This window comes from Portunus trituberculatus, chromosome 20 (assembly GCF_017591435.1).
Source record: "Portunus trituberculatus isolate SZX2019 chromosome 20, ASM1759143v1, whole genome shotgun sequence".
NCBI classification, from domain to species: Eukaryota; Metazoa; Arthropoda; class Malacostraca; order Decapoda; family Portunidae; genus Portunus; species Portunus trituberculatus.
The window spans coordinates 8,497,939-8,518,774 of record NC_059274.1 but is presented as its reverse complement, the minus strand read 5'-3'; the positions used below and the strand labels follow the sequence as shown (position 1 = coordinate 8,518,774).

General features: G+C 44.6%; 1 protein-coding gene across 1 annotated transcript; it reads left to right on the top strand.

Moving 5' to 3' along the window:
• The first annotated feature begins 10,308 nt into the window (after positions 1-10,308).
• On the top strand, positions 10,309-16,115 carry LOC123506564. Its single transcript, XM_045258765.1, has 2 exons — positions 10,309-11,399; positions 15,851-16,115. Exons 1-2 carry the CDS (start codon positions 10,979-10,981, stop codon positions 16,111-16,113), a joined length of 684 nt encoding a protein of 227 aa, XP_045114700.1. The 5' UTR covers positions 10,309-10,978; the 3' UTR covers positions 16,114-16,115.
• Positions 16,116-20,836: the final 4,721 nt, after the last annotated feature.

Here is a 20,836-nt window from a genome sequence, read left to right as displayed (position 1 = left end):
GACAGAGGACAGGAGTGTGTAGCGCGAGACCTCGAGAGAACAAGTCGTACTCTGGTGACCAGTCAGAGAGTGAACGAGAGACAAAGAGACAGTGAAGTGCCTGACGAACTAACAAAGTGTTACCCGTACTTTGTTGCCTCCCACTGCCCCGTCCTGTGTGCCGCCGCCACCTGTTTCCGGTAACTCGTATACAGTTGCTGTAATATAGAGAAATAAGGAAGAAGTGTTTCCTTCTCCCCAATCTGTGTGACTGAGCTGAGTGAGAGTGGGTGCTATAGCAGCAGACAGCCAGGCCTGAGAGAGCGCTCTGCCCTCCGCTCCACCCCAGCCGCGCCGCGCCACCCAGGTAAAGTCCTTCTCTCCGACACACACGCCCCGAATCCTGAGAAGATTGTGAGGCATCCCCTCCCTGAAGAAGAAGCTGAAGGAGGGTCGCAGCAGTATCAACTAGCTGGCGCCTTGGCAAGGATGAAAGTGGACGAGGAAAACGGGTAGAAAAACGGGAGTTACAGCCTTTATGGCACGTCTTATTAGCTTTATTTATTGTTTATTGGTCTGTTTTGTACATGTGTTCTAATATATGAAGGCAAAAGATTTTATTTAAGCTCGAAAGATGGTATTTTAGGGGTCAAAGGAGGGACTTTGGCAATGACCAAAGACTAATCGAGGCATTTTTTTAGGCAATTTATATGGTATAAAGAACTCGTGCTTGGCGAAATTCGCGTTTGGCGGTAGTTTCGTCAGACTAATTAATTCGCCAAGTGCGGGGGGCTTACTGTACTAAAAAGGTGAAGCCAGTGGGCGGAGTTTACGATCGTAACTTCACCCAAAACATTGCCCTCTCCCGTGTTAAGCAATGGGAAATTGCCACTTTTTTTCTCTTTTTTCTTTTTCTTTTTCTTCTTAATACCACGTGGGCTTTTCACGGGAACTTATGGGCTAAAGGTGATACTTTTTGGGGTGCCTCCTATCTTAAAGCCCACCCGCTAGGAAACCGTTGCTCGAATGAGGAAGCCCAACCTACACTCAGACCATGGACAGGATTCGAACCCCTGAGCTAGGAGACCCCTCGTACCCCCAAAGCACGCATGGTTCCACTGTACCACTGTACTATATATATATATATATATATATATATATATATATATATATATATATATATATATATAGAGAGAGAGAGAGAGAGAGAGAGAGAGAGAGTAAAACTAAGAAAACTGATGGTTTAACTTATGTAAACCACATTTTAGTTTCCTAAATATGTTATGTAGACCTGTTATTAACGGAGTTAGTCTAGAATAGCTGCAATATTGAAAGAAATACAGCAAGACGTTTCTGTGAGAAATGGGGAGTTTTCAGAACTAATCCACCAGATGTCACCGCTGCTACGTGTCCCCTGCTGACATGAGCTAAATTATTGACTTGCTGGTGTTCCTGTGCATGCAATGCATTGAAGAGTGGAGGAATGAAGATAATAACAGGGAGACGAAAAGTGTGCAGCAGCAGAGCACCCAGATGGAAAACCCAAGGGAGGAAGTGGAAGTACAGATGGAGAAGAATGAAGACCAGCAGGAAATAGTGGAAGTTGGAAGAGTGGAAAACCGACCCAGGAAGAGGATGATGTTTAAGAAAGCCCCAGTCCATATCATCGGTGATAATATGGTGAGGAAGACCCCAGACTTCCTGAGGAGGGAGGTGGAGTGGGTTTACAGTCACTCTGGCACCTAGCTCCACCTGCCCTCAGTCACTGTGGCCCCCTACGCCACTAACTCCAGCCTACCATCCTGGTCATTCCAGCCACCAATTATACTATATAATATAGACAGGAATATAGTAATGGGCTTTCTCTTTATGAAATAATTATGTAGTAGATTCATACATTATACACAATTTAATAACTATAATTCAGCCTAATCTACATATGTATGCATGTAAATTGTACATAGAAATGAATAAATAATATTGAAAACACAATAAAATAATTGAATGCATGCATCCAATACAAATCACCAAACAAGTCTCACCACTGAATTTCTTCCATATCAATCAAGATGAGAATCAAATGCCATGTCTTCCCCGTACACTTCTGAAAAAGTTATGAAATAATGGGAATGTAATAACAAAAAAAAAAACTATGAGAGATAAGAAAGGAAGGACGGAGGAAGATTTTTCATTATGTAACCACTATACAGTGTTACTGCATGTAAGGTTTACATATATCATGGTATTATTCACCTCGAATAAGATAAATGTTCAATATTTCTATGTGCACGAAAACACATGTAAAGCATGTAAGCATTAGTAATTAATGCTTTATGAGGCATTATGTTGATGTGCGCTTATTTGTGAGTGTGGTTCCCGACAATGTGGCCTCAGGGCGTCACTCATGCCATAGACGTCGCGATGGAAAGACACAGGAAAGTGGTGATTAAAGTATACATCTTATTTTGTAGTTTATACCTAATGTTATAGTGCCAAATTGATTGTATGGGTATTTTATAGCTTGTGTAGCATTCTGAAAGTGTTTCGTATCAGTGAGTAATGTTATTATTAGAAAAATTGAGTGAGAACTTTGTTCACATTTCCTACGGTCAAGTCAATCAAAAACAAACCACCCTGTTAGTCACTAGAGAAACTGCACGCAGCCATCAGATACAGTATGTCAAAAATGGGAAATAGTACTTGGTATACAGGGGATCCTCGCAATTCGACAGGGTTAGGGCGGTTTTTCATCGGTCGAATCAGCGTTTATTCGAATCGTGAAGCAAATTTTCCCATAAGATACTTAAGAATATGGGGGATAGGGACCAACCTCCAGCCTAGACCACCCAAAACATCACTATAACCTTGAAAAACACTAACTTAGACTAAATCAGTACTATTAAAGGCTTCATTAATATCTAACTTCTTTTTTATTAAACACATTAAGGTGCTGTATAGTACATTTTCGGAAATAAAAACACTTGCATGTCTCTTGGTATTTGTCCCTGTTCTTGTTCTTGAAATACCGCAGTATTTCATTAGTAAATCACTATCACTCAGTGCCACAGAGTCGAGGTTATCCTCATGGCATGAGCGTATATGAATACTAAGATGTGATATCCATTGTAGCAGGGAGGCGGTGGCATAGTGGATAAGGTGGTGAGCGTGGGATCGGGCAGACGTCCACGCATAGGTTCGAATCCCACCACGTACAGCCTTAAAAAAAAAACACTTTGCCATTTGTCGAGTGGTTTAAAGTTACCTACATATCACCATGATACCCAGGTTCTAGGTGGTTACACTCAAGATGAGCTTGGGCGGTGATATGGGCCCTAATATGGGTACCACTAAAAATAAAATTGTCTGCGCCACTAATGGGCGGAAGCTGAACAGTGCTTCTAATACACTCTTCAAGTGTGCCTACAGGCGCTATAGGCCTTACCGTAAAAAAAAAAAAAAAAAAAAAATAGGCAATAGAGGAGTGGAAACAAATTTAATATCGTGGTGAAAGCAACACACAAGTTAAAAGGGTCACAAGAAGAAAAAGAAGAAGCGGCAGAGTCGCCGTGAGTCTCCACCTCATCTGTGGCCGATCTCATCTCTGCTTTATTTTTTGGTATTCCATGTAAGATTTCACTTTATGCATTACAAAACAATCCTTTCTTGGTGGCAAGGTTTGTAAAAAGCTAATAGAAATGTTGTTTTGTGAACATAAATGCGACAATGTGAGAGAATTTGTACGTAGCTCCTCTAACTTCCAATGACTCATATGACATCATAAAAGTAGTGGTACACCGGTGGCCCAATATGCTGCCAAGCATATAATTTTTTTTAACCCATGTTGTATGTTGGGGACAAGCCCAGAATGTATCCCCCCTATTTCCATTATTTCCTATGGGAAAATTACGTCCGCTTAACGAATTTTCGCTCTACGAACAGCTTTGACACTTCCTATCCTGTTCATTAAGCAGAGTATTGCTGTACTATATTTTGTACTTACCACTATCTGCTCATATTTTTTTTTCCATGGGGTTAGGGGGATGGGAGTGAAGTCCTCTTTTACGATGTACCATTTTTTCCATAAGTTTTCTCTGGCTTCTTTTTTTATCTATAAATTATTTCAACCAAAATATTTTTTTTCTTAACAAAACTTAATTATTCTTATTGCCTTAAAGATTTTTCCTTTCACTTCCTCTGCATCACTTTTTTTTAAAGATTTGCATTATCTAGTAAGTCATTTTCTTGACGTACGATGAGGGGAGAGAAGCGCAGTTGCCTACTCACCACAAAAAGAAAAAAAAAAAGCACCATAACTACACTGTTCTCAATGTCACAGTTATTATTACTATTATTATTATTATTCTTACTTTTATTAATGTTGTTAATATCATCATTATTATTGTTAACATTTAGAAAAATTACAAAAGTAGCACAATAATATCATCAAGCAGCCCAAACATCATTAAGTAGCCCAAAAAATCGCAAGTAGCAGATTACGAATTTAAGTAGCGCGTACCCTTCAAAAGTAGCCCAATCCACTACTTTTCGCACAATCTGGCAACGCTGTGCACAGGGTAGCGTCAGTTTACACTTCCGCCTGGCGGGCTGGGGACAAATTTCGGGTGGCGGCGGATTTTGACCAGGTGGATGGCGCGCGAGATATGAATGTCGAATTGGTGAGTCAGTCGGTCGAACCTTGAGGATTGGTTATTAATTAACTGAGTTCGAATTGGCGATAATTCGAACTGCGAACGGTCGAATCACGAGGATCCCCTGTACTGACATACCTGTGTCTTTTGACAGTGAACACTTTGTACAAAACCATGGTTCATTGACCATAAGTTCCCCATGTATCATACGACAGTAATCATCCTGACTAATGCCAGTGTTACAAGTCCAGTGTTGTCACTGGTCACACTCAACACTCTTAAAAGTATGCTGGCATGGACGGACTTCGGCAGAACAAGCAACACATTGAAAGGAAGCCATGGTTAGAATGGACTATATGCAGGGTTTTGCTGAAAAATAAAGTCATTTTGTGTTTCGAAACCCGAAAAGTATTAGGCATAATAGTATTGATCCTGAGGTCTGCTGTAGCACAGGGGCCAATGAAGCAGATTTACTTACTTATGGGCCAAAGTTCGATACCTGTTGATCAGGAAGTCACTTTTTTTTTTTTCAAAACCCAAAACTATTAAACATGTAATATTGATCCATGGGGTCAGCTGTAGCTCAGGGGGCAATAAAGCTGAATTGTGATCTTACGGACCATCGTTTGATATCTGCTCAGATAGTGTGAGGCTGGAGTGACGTGGGTTGAACACAGGAGAGGCCAGAGTGACTGGGGCCGAAAAAACTAAGGGCCAGAGTGACTGGGGCCGGAAGAATTAGGGGCCGGAGTGACTTGTTTTGGGTGGAGTGCATCATAATGGGAGGTGCCAAGATCCAGGATGTAAAGAAGAAGGTTCTAGAAGAAGTCAAAGAAATGGAAGAAAGAAGCCTGCTGGTGATACAAGGTGGAGGAAATAGCCTAGAGGCAGCTGGTGCTGAAGAGACAGTGAAAGAAGTGATAAAGGCAGTCAAGGCAGCAGAAGACAAGATGAATGTGGCTGTGGTGGGGGTCCTGTGGTGCCCGCGTGAAGGAGTGCTGTATGAAAAAACAAGAAGAGAGACAAACCAGGTGCTCTGCAAGGAACTCCTACATATGAAAATGGAATGGCTAGCAGAGAAGAAGGGGAATGTCAGCTTCCTGGATACATACGGGATCCTGGACCAAGACAGGCTCTTCAGCAGAGACAGCATCCATCTCAACCAGGATGGAAACCAGAAGATGGGACACCAACTGGCTGAGTGGATGAGGGCAAGGCAGGTGTGCTGCGTGGAGACGGCTTGATGAGGAGGACAAACAGATGACGGCAGACAAGGAAGAGAAGAAACTAACCAGGCAAATGAATGTGTGAAGTTTGGCTGTATGAATGTGAGAGGATGGGGTGTGGGGAAATATGCAGGGAACTCAAGGAATGGAAGTTTGACATAGTCGTGCTTATTAAGACTCACCTGAGAGATGACATGCGAATAGAGGGATGTGAGTATGTCATGATAGGGAAGGGGCGTAGGATACAGGAGACACTGGGAGGAGGTGTAGCCTTACTCTACAAGAAAGGAAGAGGACTGAAAGTAGAGGAAATAGATGTGGGGAGGTGTGAAAGCAGTGAAGATGTGATGGTGGTGAAAGTAGAATGTAAGAATAAAGGTGGCAGAACAGAGAAGATGGTGGTGGTGGTAGTATATATGATGATTATGGGAGAAAGCACTGATAGGGAGAATTGGAGGAAGTATGATATACTTAGGAGAGTTGTGAGAGAGCAAAGGGAGGAAGGAGTGCTTGTTATGGGTGACATGAATGCACACATAGGGTTACTGGATGAACGGATGAAAAGGAATGGTGAAATGCTTGAAGAGTTTGTGGATGAAATGGAGCTGGAGAATCTGAGTGTTACCTTGGCTAAGGGGCAAGTGACTTTGAATACAAGGGAGCATGAATCAGCGATTGACTACATGCTGGTGAATGGTAGAATGCGTGAGATTATATTAGAAATGTGGATAGATGAGGATGGTATGGTGGATATTGTGTCTGACCACAATATGCTGGTTACGGAGTGCCAGATGCAGAGTGAGAATGAAGTGAAAGTGGCAGATAAGGAAAGGAGGTGAAGACTGATGGATGTAGGGTTGGAGAACTTTCAGGTAGATCTGAGTGAGAGAAGGTGGAATGATGATGTAAGTGTACATGATGTGGAGCACCTGAATGAGAGACTGGTTTAGAATGTGTGGAGTACTGCTGAGAATCATATAGGGTATGTGAGTGTAGGTAGGAGAAAGAGAGTATGCAAACCATGGTGGAACAGTGAAATTAGAGAGGCCAGGAAGGAGCAAAGAGAATGAGTAGACAGTGTAGATGGTTGAGGAAAAAGAGACATGAAAGCGATGAGGCAGAAAATGAGTAACTGAATGCATGGGCAACGTATGTGAAACAACAGAGACTCACAAGGCGAATGATAGTGAAGGCTAAAGTTTAGTGTGAAAGAAGTGTGATTGAATCTTTAAGAGAGAAAGGCATGGAAGGTGGCCATAAATGGTACAAGTTCATGAGAGATTAGAATATGTCAGAGAATGTTGGTGTGGAGAGTCTGAAAGTGAATGGGGAAGTTATAACAGAGAAGAATGAGATCAGGGAGGCAATTAGACAGTTCTGGGATGAGGTTAGTGGTGTAGGTTAAGTGTTTGGTGTGAGAGAAGGATGTGTGACTCTGGAGAGGAATGTATCATATATATATTGTGTGTCTTTGTGTATAGTGTATATCTTCATCATGTATTTAATTTCTATATATTAAGCCTGAGTTTCCCACGCTTTGCAAATGTTCCATACACACCCACATTCCTTTGTCACCTCACCTTTCCTCACTCCATGCCGAATCCAATGATTTTAAACCATCCATTTGACGTCACAGCGCTGGGTCGGGGTAAGCCAATCACGAGGTCATGACCCCAGCGCCTCCCCGGGTCACCTCACCCACATTCACCCTCTCTCGCGGTCATTCTCTGACCAGCTTCTGTTTAGGTCGGACACATCATCTCCTCAGGCAAGGCAAGGCGTGGGTGCTCCATATCATTGTGTGTGTACCTATTTACAATAGACGCCTCATATCCGTGAGTGTTTCCGTCTTCCCTCATCTCAGCAATCTACATCAAACACTGGTGGCCATTGACTTTTTCTGATACACTGGTGTGCAGCTGTGTTCCGCCCTTCTTAGCAGCGCTCGAACCTCACGTCCATTCATCCTGTGCTCCCTCCACCATGTGTTCCTGCTACTTCAGTGACTGCCCATATGTTCTCGCCCACACACACATTCACGCACACACACCCTCACCTGTGTGTGCCTGGTCTCAGGCCTATCCAAAGATCGGAAATAATGAGCTCTGAGCTCACTCCGTAGGGTAACGTCTGGCTGTCTCGTCAGAGACTACAGCAGATCAAACAGTGAAACGCACCCTTCTGCTGCGCCCTCTGCCTTGCTTATCAGTGCTTCGTGGTGACCGTCCAGGAAAATCAAGACTCCTGCCCTCGTTCTCTCCTCTCCTTGATCATCATCGGCACCACCTTCGTCGGAGCCCTCATCAGCACGCCGTCATCTGCACCTTCTCAGAGTGGTCACATATCTCAGCTCCGGGCTCCACCTCCGTATCCGTGGTAACCACGTGGCCGCCACTTCACAAGTCTTCGGTGTCCACCACCATACCATGTGAGTACCTGCTCCCTACCTCCCCCTCCAGTCTACTGCTATGTTCCTGTGGATTGCGCTCCACCGCTGTGTTCCTCACCTGAAGGAGCACCTTCATCGGGAGCAGTGCACGACACCGTGCACTCTCATCGCCTATTTACCCCATGGTCACCCTCCTGTGCTCAGCACGCCCTTCTTACTCCAGTGACCACATGTTTCCCTCGCTCCACGTGTCGCTTCTCCCTCCATCTTTGCTGATCAGCCATCTCCTCCTGCAACCCTTTTATCAAGCTGTAGTTAAGTATTCATGTGTTCTGCATCCTTAAGTCTCTTATAAATTCTCTTGCTACCACTTTGTCGTTCACGGTATATAATTTTCCTTTCTTAATCCAGTTCCTATCAATTGCTTTATTCATTGATTGATTTTATTCATTGCTATTATTTTGATCTGTGTACACACATTCCTTTCTGTTGTTGTTTTCTATTCCAGCCTTTATAATTTTATTTTTGTGTGTCTTGATTTCATATACATGTATGTGTCCCTTTCTTGCATATTTTATTTAGTGTCTTCTGTACGTTTTTTTAATTAACCCTCCATTTTGTGACCTGTGTTCTATTTCCCATTTTTTTCTTTGTGTGTGTTATCACGCTTTTGGTTCACATTCCATTTTCTACGTGTTCTCTCCATTTTGTGTTCCTCTACGTGTCTACCTTCTTCCTTTCCTTTTGTTTTCACGTTTTATGAAGTTTCCCCAACGCTCTCACCTCTCTACCATGGCAAACGCTTCTGCTCCCACCGTCCCAACCCCACAAGTCACTCTCATCTCAGAGTCAATATCCATTCCTCCTTTCACTGGCATCGGTTCTGAATCCATTCATCAATTCATCCGCCGCGTTGGAGAAGAATGCACACGGAGAAATGCACACTCAGATGCTGAAAAACTTGCTATCCTCAAGTCCAGAATCTGTCATGACCCGTCTAGTCTTGCTGGCAAGCTTGTGAAATCCGATAAATTCCTCAGTTTCGACAAGTACGAAGACTTTACCGTGGCTCTCGTCTCGTACTTCTCAAGCCACTCAAAATTAGGAGCCACTCACTCATTCCTCAAAGTAGCAAGTTCGCTCACCTATCTCGCCCGTACAACTGCAGATGTGTACAAAGCTGAGAATGTTGCGTCGTCCTTCAGCACAGAACTCACTGACCAGCTCAAATCCTCACAATGGTTCAATGGTGATGGTATGTTGTCTTCCGCGAATTTCAAGCATCTCATGTCATATTTGCTCTTTGTCGTCCAGCTAGACTCTTCCACGTTTGCTGTCGCGAGTGACATTGAAATCACAGAGAAGGATTTCTTGAACGATATATGTAAAAAAATTTCAGAGAAGTCACCCCCCGCTCCTCAATCAATCTCAGTCGCGCAGACTCCTCCCCCCACCCCAGTTCAACCGCCAACACGCAATCACTCTCCCTCACGTGGTCGCTCCTCCTCACGCCCCTCTCGCATCATACTCAGTACCACCACCGGTCTCATTCCCGCTCCTCACGAAATGTAGTCTGTCCAAGATGTGGAATTAGAGATCACGTTGTTCAATCCTGTCACGTTGTTCTCGATGGTCGCTCTCAGTTCAACCCAAATGCGTTCTGCTCGCTTCATAACAAACGCGGTCATTCCCTCACTGAATGCCGTTTGTACCAACTTCAATGCTCCTCTCAGCCTTCAGGAAACGCCGAGCGCCAGAGCCTCACACCTCAGTCGTAGCTCTCGGACTCAAATCTATCCTCAAACGTGTTCCAGCTTCACCATCCCAGTCTCTCTCCTCAAAACGTGTTCGTTTTGCTGACTCTCAGCTGATGCCTCTCCCGTGCGTCCCTGTCAAGTCCTCAGGATTCTTTCAAGGTCTCACCACATCAGTGACATTTGCTTCTCACACGTGTCGCACATTTTTCGATTCTGGTGCTGCGATCAACATAATTAAAACTCATGCATTCAACAACGTCTCCAGTTCCTCAGCACGTCCCATCCCTTGTTCTCCACCAGATCTCACAGTTAGCGGTATTTCTGGAAATATTCTCCTGCCTTGCAACAAAGTCTTTCTGACTGTCTCTCTGTCACCCTCAGAACCCTCAATCACTGATTATTTCTATGTCATTGATGATGTGTGTTTTAACGCAGACATGCTTCTTGGGTATCACACCATGTCTCGTTTCAATATCTCCCTGTTTCCTTTCACCCATCAAATTGCTCAAAATGGTACCTTTCTCTCTGCTTCTCACCCCCAGGTTCTCATTATCTTCCTCCTGTTGCCAGTGTCACGCCTCTGCCTCACACTGCCCCTGTTCTCGTCACCCAGACTTCCTCTGAGTCATCCTCAGTGACTCATGACCCTTCCCTTACCTCATCCTCCACTCCAGCGATGCGCTGTTCAACAACATCAACATCCCCTCCCCTTCCACGACACTCTCTGACGTTCTCTCATCCACGGTGAATGGTAAAGCTGTGTTGGCTGCCCCTGTGGTTGTCACCCCAGCTGACCTTTGCCTGGTGCGAGTGAATGTCAAGCATGTCCTCCCTGGGACAGACATCATATGTTTGCCCGACACTGCCCGAGTGAAAGGTGTTGCTCTCGAATCTGTTCTCTCTACTGTCGAGGATGATGGTTCTTGCCTTGTGGCTATTCAAAATCTTACAAATCATTCACTCTCCCTCCAGTCTGGCATGCATCTGGGTGATGTATTTCCTTATCCTGCTCCTGTTACTCCTGTCACTTCTTCACCTTGTCATGCTTCTTTACCTTCGTCACCCGTCAGTGACTCCCCTTCACACCCTCCACCCATCCTTGCTCACCACCTTGGAGAGATCGACATCCCTGAATCAAAGGCAGATTTACTCTCCCTCTTGTCACCCTACAGATCCTGTGTCTCCCTTCCTAGCGAACCTCTGGGCAAGACCGATGCTGTTCAGCACTCCATTCACCTCACATCAGGCTCGACTCCCACCTATGTCCCTGCTTACCGTATCCCTCACAGTCGCAGGGCAATGGTGGACGATGCTGTCAGAGCCATGCTTCAGGATGACGTCATTGAACCTGCAGCTTCGCCTTTCAACGCTCCGCTTTTCTTGGTTCCCAAGTCTGATGGTGAGTTTTGGGTCGTGGTGGATTTCCGTCATCTGAACACGATCACAATTCCCGATCGACATTCTATGCCTGTTCTCGCAGATCTACTTCAGTCAATAGGCGACTGTAACACTGTTTTCTCAACCCTCGACCTACAGTCTGGGTTCTTCCAGGTCAATCTGGAAGAAAGTTCTCGCCCTTATACAGCATTCACCACATCATCAGGCCAATATGCATTCAGACGCATGGCCATGGGATTGAGAAACGCCCCTTTGACTTTCTTTCGTCTCATGAACTCTGTACTCTCTGGTCTCTTGGGTACTTCAGTGTTTTTCTATCTAGATGATCTCGTGATCACTTCAAAGAATCTGCCTGAGCATCTCAATACCTTATCTGAAGTTCTTGCATGTTTTGCTAAGGCTGGATTGAAAATTAAATTCAGCAAATGTCAGCTCCTCAAACATGAAATTCGGTTTCTCGGTCACAAAGTTGATAGTCATGGTATCCACACCCTTGATGACAAAATTCGTGCCATCTCAGAGTTTCCTGTGCCTTCTAATGCTGTTGCCATTCGTTGTTTCCTTGGTCTCGCAGGATTTTATCGTCAGTTCATAAAAGATTTCTCACAGATCGCTCAGCCTCTCACCTCTCTTCTGAAGAAAAATGTTGCATTTTCCTGGTCCGAAGACTGCCAGCAAGCATTCACTGCTCTCAAGCATGCCTTATGCAATGCCCCCATGCTTGCTTTTCCTAATTTCAATAAAGGATTTATTCTATGTACAAACTCTTCCAGCTACAGTCTCGGTTCGGTGCTCTCGCAACAAGATGAAAATGGTAAAACACGCGCTATCACTTTCACCAGTCGTCTCCTCAATGCAGCTGAAAGAAATTACAGTACTACGCACTGTGAAGCGTTAGCAGTAGTGTGGTCCCTCCATCACTATCGGGACATTATTCTCGGGTATCCAATCCATGTCCTAACAGATCATGCTGCGGTCACTGATATATTCAAAGACAACAGTTTAACTGGTAAATTTGCATGATGGCAACTCACAATCCAGGAATACAACCCGACGTTCTCGTACCCTCCAGGCAAGTCTAACCGCGTCGCTGATGCTTTGTCACGTCACATCGCTCCTGTAGTTCTTCTCACATCCCCGCAGTCATTTCCCTCGCCAGATGACATCAAAGAACTCCAGCGCTCTGACCATTTCTGCTCTAGCATTATCTATTATCAGGTGACTCTTCCTCATTACCCAAGTTACATGTCCCTTCAGACTCGTTCGAGCTCAGGGACAAGATCTTGCATAAATCTACGAATGTCGCTTCTGACGATGATTCCTTCCGTCATGTGTCGCAACTTGTCGTACTGCAACCCTTAGTACCTGTCATTCTTTATCACATCCACGACTCACCTCTCGCTGGTCACCCAGGCAAAGAGAGATCTCTCAGACAAGCCCAAAGATTGTATTTTTGGCCTTCGATGTGAAAGGACATCACTCAGCACTGTCTCTTAAGCATCTCATGCGCCAAGCATCGACCAGCACGTCATTTTGAGTCCCCCAATCTTCCATATTCCACCCCTCATGCACCTTGGGACTGCCTATCTATCGATGTGTTGAAGCTTCCTCTCACAGAAAACGGTCATCAGTATTTGCTTGTTTGCATGGATAGTTTCAGTCGGTTCAGCATCTTGGTTCCTCTCAAAGACAAATCTGCACAATCCATTGCACGCGCATTGATCCATGAAGTCATATGCCGCTATGCTACTCCTCGCATCATTCTATTGGACAACGGCACCGAGTTCAACAATACCATACTCAAAGCAGTTTGCAATTCATTTCACATCAAGAAATGTAACATCATCCCATATTCTCCTCAAGCTAATGGTAAAGTAGAAAGAGCTATCCTTCGCTTCATTGCAAGTTCAAACACTGCATGGGATGCACATATTCCTCTCATTGTGTGCTCGCTGAATTCTGCCATTCACTCCTCCATCAATGAGTCTCCGCATTTCGTCCTTTTCGGTACAGACAAGCGACTCCCACACGAGCTTCTCTCCTCAGAACCTCATCCGCTCTATTGCCTCGACGATTACGTCAAATTCAGAGTCAATGCTTTTCAGCGTATCTACACGTCGGTGCGAGACAACTTCTTTGACTCCCAGGAATCAATACTGGGAAAGCAACATCGCCGCTCTACCCCCTCACGAGATAGCAATCGGAGATGTATTCCATAGAGTCCATGACCGTCACTCAAAACTCGATCCTCTCTTTCACGGCCCTCACCGAGTTACGGAGCTCATGCACGGTCATAAGGTGATCATCGAGCTAAAGACAGGCAAAGAAAACATCGTTCATAGAGATCATCTCAAGCTTGTCGATCGTGGGTTCGACACGGGCACCACCACGCCCCTGACTCTCCCACAGCAGGGATCTGTCAGCATCGACAGTCAGCCTGTCTCACCTCCTCCACCTTCAATTCCCTATAACCTTCGGTCTCGCCCAGTGTAGTAGTCAGTTCTCTATTTCCCCGCCTCACGTTCCTTGGCTATTCCCATTCATCTTCTCTCGTATGTATATATTTATGTATATGTTTTCATGTATTTTATCTATATTTTATCTTGTACTATGTTGTATTGTATAACTGATCCTCTTATATCATTGTCCCCCTTCTTCATTTAAGTTCTATTTTCCATATATTTTTATTGACATCCGAGGACGGATGCTTCCAAGGGAGAAGTAATTGTATCATATATATATTGTGTGTCTTTGTGTATCGTGTATATCTTCATCATGTATTTCATTTCTATATATTAAATCTGAGTTTCCCACGCATCGCGAATGTTCAATACACACCCACATTCCTTTGTCACCTCACCTTTCCTCACTCCATGCCGGATCCAATGATTTTAAACCATCCATTTGACGTCACGGCGCTGGGTCGGGGTAAGCCAATCACGAGGTCATGACCCCAGCGCCTCCCTGGGTCACCTCACCCACATTCACCCTCTCTCGCGGTCATTCTCTGACCAGCTTCTGTTTAGGTTGGACACATCATCTCAGGCAAGGCAAGGCGTGGGTGCTCCGTATCATTGTGTGTGTACCTATCTACAATAGACGCATCATGGGGGAGGATTGGATGGTGAAGCATGTCATGCTGGAGTGTAAGAAGTATGAGAGAGACAGGCATGAGATGATGCAAGTGATCTTGAGTGAATTCGGGCATAATAGAGATGAAAGACTGGAGAAGACAGGAAGAGAATGGATGGTGTTGCTGTTGGGACTGTGTAGAGAGACGAGTGAAAGGATGATTGAGGCTGTGAAGGAATATCTGGAGAGAATGTGGCGAATGAGGTGTAGGGATCATTAACAAATAGAATACAGGCAACCCCCGTTTAACGAAGGTTCACACAACGAAATTTTGCTACAACGGTTTCATTTTACTACCATCTACTCATTTAACGAACACTAAACTCGCTTTAACGAAATTTTATTCAGGTAATTTTTTCCAAGTTTGAAAGCCCCGCCGTATCACGCAAGCCAACAAGCTTTTGAATACACCAGGAGCCGCAAATACTAAGGCCTGCCTCAGGAGAAATCCTGGGACACCTGTAGAATCAAGATCAAGATCAAGATCAAGCCTCTCGTGGACAACACACGCACCACTCACTCCCATAACAGCGTCAGCAGCAGCTCATCTTCACTCGCTCAACTTACCACCAAAACACCCTGCAATGTGGCCTAACGTTCCTAAGAAGACTAGGAAGTCTCTTACTCTCGAAGTGAAGCTGGATATTATTCACAGACATGAGAGAAGCGAGAAAACTATAGCATTGCTGGCCACCATCTTGACTCCATCTACAGTCTCTACTATTTTCAAGTCAGCAGACTCTGTTAAGAAGGCTGGTGAGACCATATCTTCCTTGTAAGCTAAAAGAACCACCTGAACTCGTGACTCTACAATGGATAAAATGGAAAGCCTTGTGGAAATGTGGTACATAAGTTATGTATGCGGTACAATGATGCGCCTTGTGTTTACATTCCACAGGTTGCCGGTTAGTGTCTTTCCCATTTCACTCTCCCTCACTTCACAAATTTAAGATCATCAACATTATAAAGTTATGTACATACATACATCAGTGTACATTATAATAACTTAAATTAAATTTAACTGCCTAAATGTTAAACTTCATAATTTATACTTTCATTAAACTTTTCACTGTACTATGATGCACTCTTGCTTTGCTTACTCTCAATGGAAGTTATAATCGGTTCGCTTAACGAAGTGTTTTTTAGGAACGTAACCGCTTCGTTAAGCAGGGGTTGCCTGTACTGCCCTTTTTTTTTTTGTATTTTCATTTATTTATTTATTTTTTATTCATTTATTCATTTATTTATTTATTTATTTATTTTTATATATTTATTTTTATTTATTTATTTATTTATTTATTTAATTTTTGTCCTCTACAGGAGGCCTGGCTGCAGAGCAATCCCAAGCCACCTGTTGCATCAAGATCAAGATCAAGATCAAGGCAAAACAATTGCCTGGAATATATTGGCGAAGACGAGACGGTGAGGAATGTTGTGGATGCCGTAAAGAGTGTGGAAGACAAGGGCATGAGTGTGGCCATCGTGGGTGTCATGCAGAGATCCAGGGAAGGCCCGTTCTACGAGCGCCTAAGAAGATCCACCAACAGAAGACTGCAAGAGGAGCTGCTGAAAATGAAGATTGAGTGGATGAAGGAGAAAAAAGGCAAGCCGAGCTTCATCAATATGGATGGCGTGGTGGACCGGTTCAGCTTGTATGAGAAGGACAGCATGCACCTGAACGATGCAGGGACCTGCCAGGATGGGTCGACGGCTATGTGAGTGGGTGAGGGCGAGGTCGCTGCAGCCGATGGACCAGTGACGGGAGATGACAGAAGCATGCCAGGGTGAAGACACCAGCCAGGCAAGTGAGAGCGTGAGGATCGGATGCATGAATATGAGAGGATGGGGTGTGGGTAAGTTTGAGGCCATTTCCAAGGAGCTCCAGGAATGGAAGTTCAACATAGTCGGGCTTACAGAGATGCACTTGAGAGGTGAGGTACAAATGGAAGGATGTGAGTTTGCTATGATTGGGAAGGGACGTAAGACTCAGGAGATGCAGGGAGGAGGCATAGCCTTTCTCTACAGGAAAGAGAGTGGACTGAAAGTAGAAGAGCTTGGTGTGGGAACGTGTGAGAGCAGTGAGGATGTGATGGCAATGAGAGTGGAGTGCACAGATGGGCGGGGCAGAGTGGAGAAGATGGTTCTGGTGGTGGTGTACATGACTATCATGGGTGAAAGAGCTGAAAGGGAGAACAGGAGGAAGTATGACATACTGAAGAGAGTTGTGAGAGAACATGGAGGGGAGAAAGTGCTGGTGATGGGTGATATGAATGCACATGTAGGAATTTTGGGAGAACGTTTGAACAGGAATGGTGAGATGCTTGGGGATTTTGTGGATGAAATGGAGTTAGAGAATCTGAATGTAACCTTGGCTGAGGGATGTGTGACTTGGAGTGCAAGGGAGCAGGAGTCAGCGATAGACTATGTGTTGGTGAATGGAAGAATGCGTGAAATTGTGTCACACATGTGGATAGATGATGATGGTATGGTTGATATTGTGTCTGATCACAATATGCTGGTTGTGGAGTGCCTGTTGCATGGTGGAAAGAAGTGAAAGTGGCGAGTAAGAAGAGGAAGTGGAGACTGAGAGATGTAGGGTGGGAAAACTTCCAGGTGGATCTGAGTGCAAGAAGCTGGGATGATGGAGGTGTGTGTGATGTGAAGCACCTGAATGAGAGACTGCTAGAGGATGTGCTGAGTGCTGCAGAGAGCAAGATAGGGTATGTGAGAGTAGGCTAGGAAGGAGCAAAAGAGAAGGAGTAGACAGTGTAGGTGGCTGAGGAAAAGAGGCATGAAAGTGATGAGGCAGAGAATGAGTACCAGAATGCATGGGAAATGTATGTGAAGCAGCAGAGAATGATAAAGCGAATGATAGTGAAGGCCAAAGTGAAGTGTGAAATGAGTGTGATCGAATCTTTAAGAGAGAAAGGCATGGAAGGTGGCCATGAATGGTACAAGTTCTTGAGAGGTGAGAGAAAAATTATGTCAGACAGTGTTGGAGCGGAGAGTCAGAAGGTGAATGGTGAAGTTATAACAGAGAAGGAAGGAATGAGAGAGGCAATCAGGCAGTTCTGGGAAGAAGTGGGTGGTGTAGGTGAGGTGTTTGGTGCGAGAGAAGGATGTGTGACACTGGAGAGAAAGAATGCAGATGAACTGGATGAGAGGATCAGCAGGAAGGAGGTGAAGAAATGCGTGAAAAGGCAGAAGAATGGGAAGGCAGCAGGGCCAGATGAGATACCGTATGAGCTGTATAAGAATGGAGGAGAAGTTGTGATTGACAGGATGACTGAGCTATTTAACCAGGTGTGGGAGGAGGAGAGAGTGCCAAGAATGTGGAATGATTGCAGGATGACTCTGCTGCATAAGGGAGGACACAAGAGAAGGAATGAGTTGAAAAATTACAGGCCGATTGCATTAGTCAATACAGTAGGCAAAGTGTTCAGTGTGGTGCTGAATGCCAGATTGTGTAAGTGGATTGAAAGAGCTGGAGTATTAGGTGAAGAGCAGAATGGTTTCCATACAGACAGGAGAACTGAGGATAACATGTTTGTGGTGAATGAAGTGATTGAAAGAAAAAAGAGGGATGGAGGTAAATTGTATTTGGGTTTCCCGGACATAGATAAAGCTTATAATAGGGTGAATAGAGAAATGCTAGGTAGAGAATAGATTGGGTTGAGTGACAAGATAGCCAACACAGTGCAGAGTATGTATGTTGATACCAGAGCTAAGTAGAGTTTAGGAGATATAGAAACAGACTGGATAAGGAGTGAGAGAGGAGTTAGGCAAGGATGTATATTGTCACCAACCCTTTTTAGCCTGTATACAGAGGAGTTAGCAGCCAGAATGAGAAGGATGAATGCAGGAGTGAGTGTGGGGAATGATAAGATATGTGTGCTTTTTTATGCAGATGACGTAGTGGTTATGAGTGAGTCAGTAGAAGAGCTGCAAAGTTTGCTGGATGTGGTTGATGGGTATGGAAGAGATTTTGGAATTAGGTTTAATAGTGAGAAGAGTAAGGTGATGATTGTGAATAGGTCAGAGGATGAATGTAATGCAGTATGGAGGCTGGGAGAGAATGAGTTGAAGCAGGCACAAGAATACAAGTACACTTAGGGATGTGGATGAGTCTGAATGGGTGTGAAAAGACAAAGAATGAAAAGATAAGCTTGGTGAACCAGTGGGTGGGTCGATTAGGAAGTGCGGCAAGGATGAGAGCAAATAAGTATGACGTGCTGAGAGAAGTGTGGAAGAGTGTGGCTGTGCCCAGTATAATGTATGGTATGGATATGATTGCATGGAACAAAAGTGAAATTGACAAGTTAGAAGTGGGGCAGTGTAGAGTAGCTAGGCTAGCACTGAATGCACTGAGGTACAAAGCAGTAGAAGCCTTAAGAGGTGATATGGGATGGAGCACTTTCAGGGAAAGACTTATAAAAGCGACTCTTAGGTACAAGGTTAGGCTTGAGAGAATGGATGATGCAAGAATAGCAAGGAAGGTGTATCTGTGGAGTGAAAGTGGAAGCAAATGGAGGAAGAGGTGCATGAGAATGACAGAGAAGAATTGTCTACAGGTTGGGTGGGCAGTGAGAATGGCTGGGATGAATCAGAATGAGCTGGAATGGGTCATGACAAGAGGAGGCAGAGTGGGAACTGAATGGGATGTGAGGAAGTGGAAGAGTGAGATAGACAGAGATGTGAAGAGTATGGGACTGAATGAATGGAGGAATGGGATGGAACGAAAGACTACTCTGAAATGGTACAAGGTGAAAGAGGCCCCGATGTATGAGAGGTGGTATGATGGAAACCTGGGTGGTGATCTCTTCAGAGCTAGGGCACTGTGTATGGATGTGAATGCAAGGAGTTACAGGTGGTCTGAGTCCCGCAGCAAAGTGTGCCAGATGTGTGACTCGGGAGAGGACGAGACGGTGGAGCATGTCACGCTGGAGTGTGTGAAGTATGCCAGAGACAGGTATGAGATGATGCAAGTGGTGTTGACTGAGTTAATAGGAATGAAAGATTGGAGAAGACAGGGAGGGAGTGGATGGTGGTGCTGCTGGGACTGAGTACAGAAACGAATGAAAGAATGATTGAGGCTGTGAAGGAGTTTCTGGAGAGAATGTGCATGGCGTGCCAGATGTACAGACGATTAGAGTAAAGAATCCTGTTCTTTTTTGCCTTTTTTTCTGTGTGCAGGTAGACAACTTTATCTTGGATTTATTTAACATGTCTCTCACTGCAGGCAAGCTTCCCCACTCTTGGAAAACAGCCATTGTCATCCCAATCCCCAAAGGTGATGGCACCTTTCACCCTATTTCTCTCACCACCTGTCTGTGTAAGATGATGGAATGGGTAATACTGAACAGGCTTATATACAAGGTGGGTCATGTACTCTCTGGTAATGTACATGACTTCGTAAAAGGTCACTCTACAAGTCATTGTTTTGTTGAGTGTCTTATAAATAAGGATGCTACCTGCAGAGCTTTCATTGATCTCAAGGATGCTTTTGATAGAGCCAACAAAGTTGTTATTATGGAGGAACTCATTCTCAAAGGTGTAAAAGGTAGATTATTAGGATGGATCAGGGACTGTTTGTACAATAGAACAGCACAGGTTTGGTTTCAAGGTGCAGTCTCCTCTGAGGAAGTCTGAGCTTGGAACACCACAAGGTGGAGTCCATAGTCCAGTGCTTTTTAATGTTTTAATGGACAAAATTGTGCGCTTTTCCTTTCCGCAGGGCATCCAGGTCCTCATCTATGCTGATGACATACTCCTCCAATGCCCCACACCCAGGATTCTCCAATTAGCTTTGTCACAACTGGCAGCGTTGTGTGTCCAAATGGGACTAGTGATTAATGAATGTAAAACAAAATTTCAAGCTAAAGGGAAGGTCTCTTGGCTGCCCACTGTAAACAATGTTCCCATCCCTAGAGTTCATATATACAAGTACCTGGGTGTTCAGATGAGCTTCAGGAAGTCTCTTCAAGCTGTCCACTATGTTCGAGACCTCTGTCTGCCACGGCTAGAACCACTTCGGCTGCTAGCCAACAGGGGCCTGGGGGCTGCCATTCCAGTCCTAAGAATGTTCTATATATCTGTCATACGGTCCCTTATTGATTATGCCGCCCCTGTTTTAATACAGTTTAGTGCCACCCAACTCCATCCCCTGGAGCTTGTTCAGAATGAAGCCATAAGGATAATCTTGGGATGCCCCAGGACTGCACGGATTGAAGTCCTCAGAGCTGAACTGCACCTGCCGAGTATTATATGTAGGGTACAGAAAATTACTTGTCGCACAATTAGTCAGAT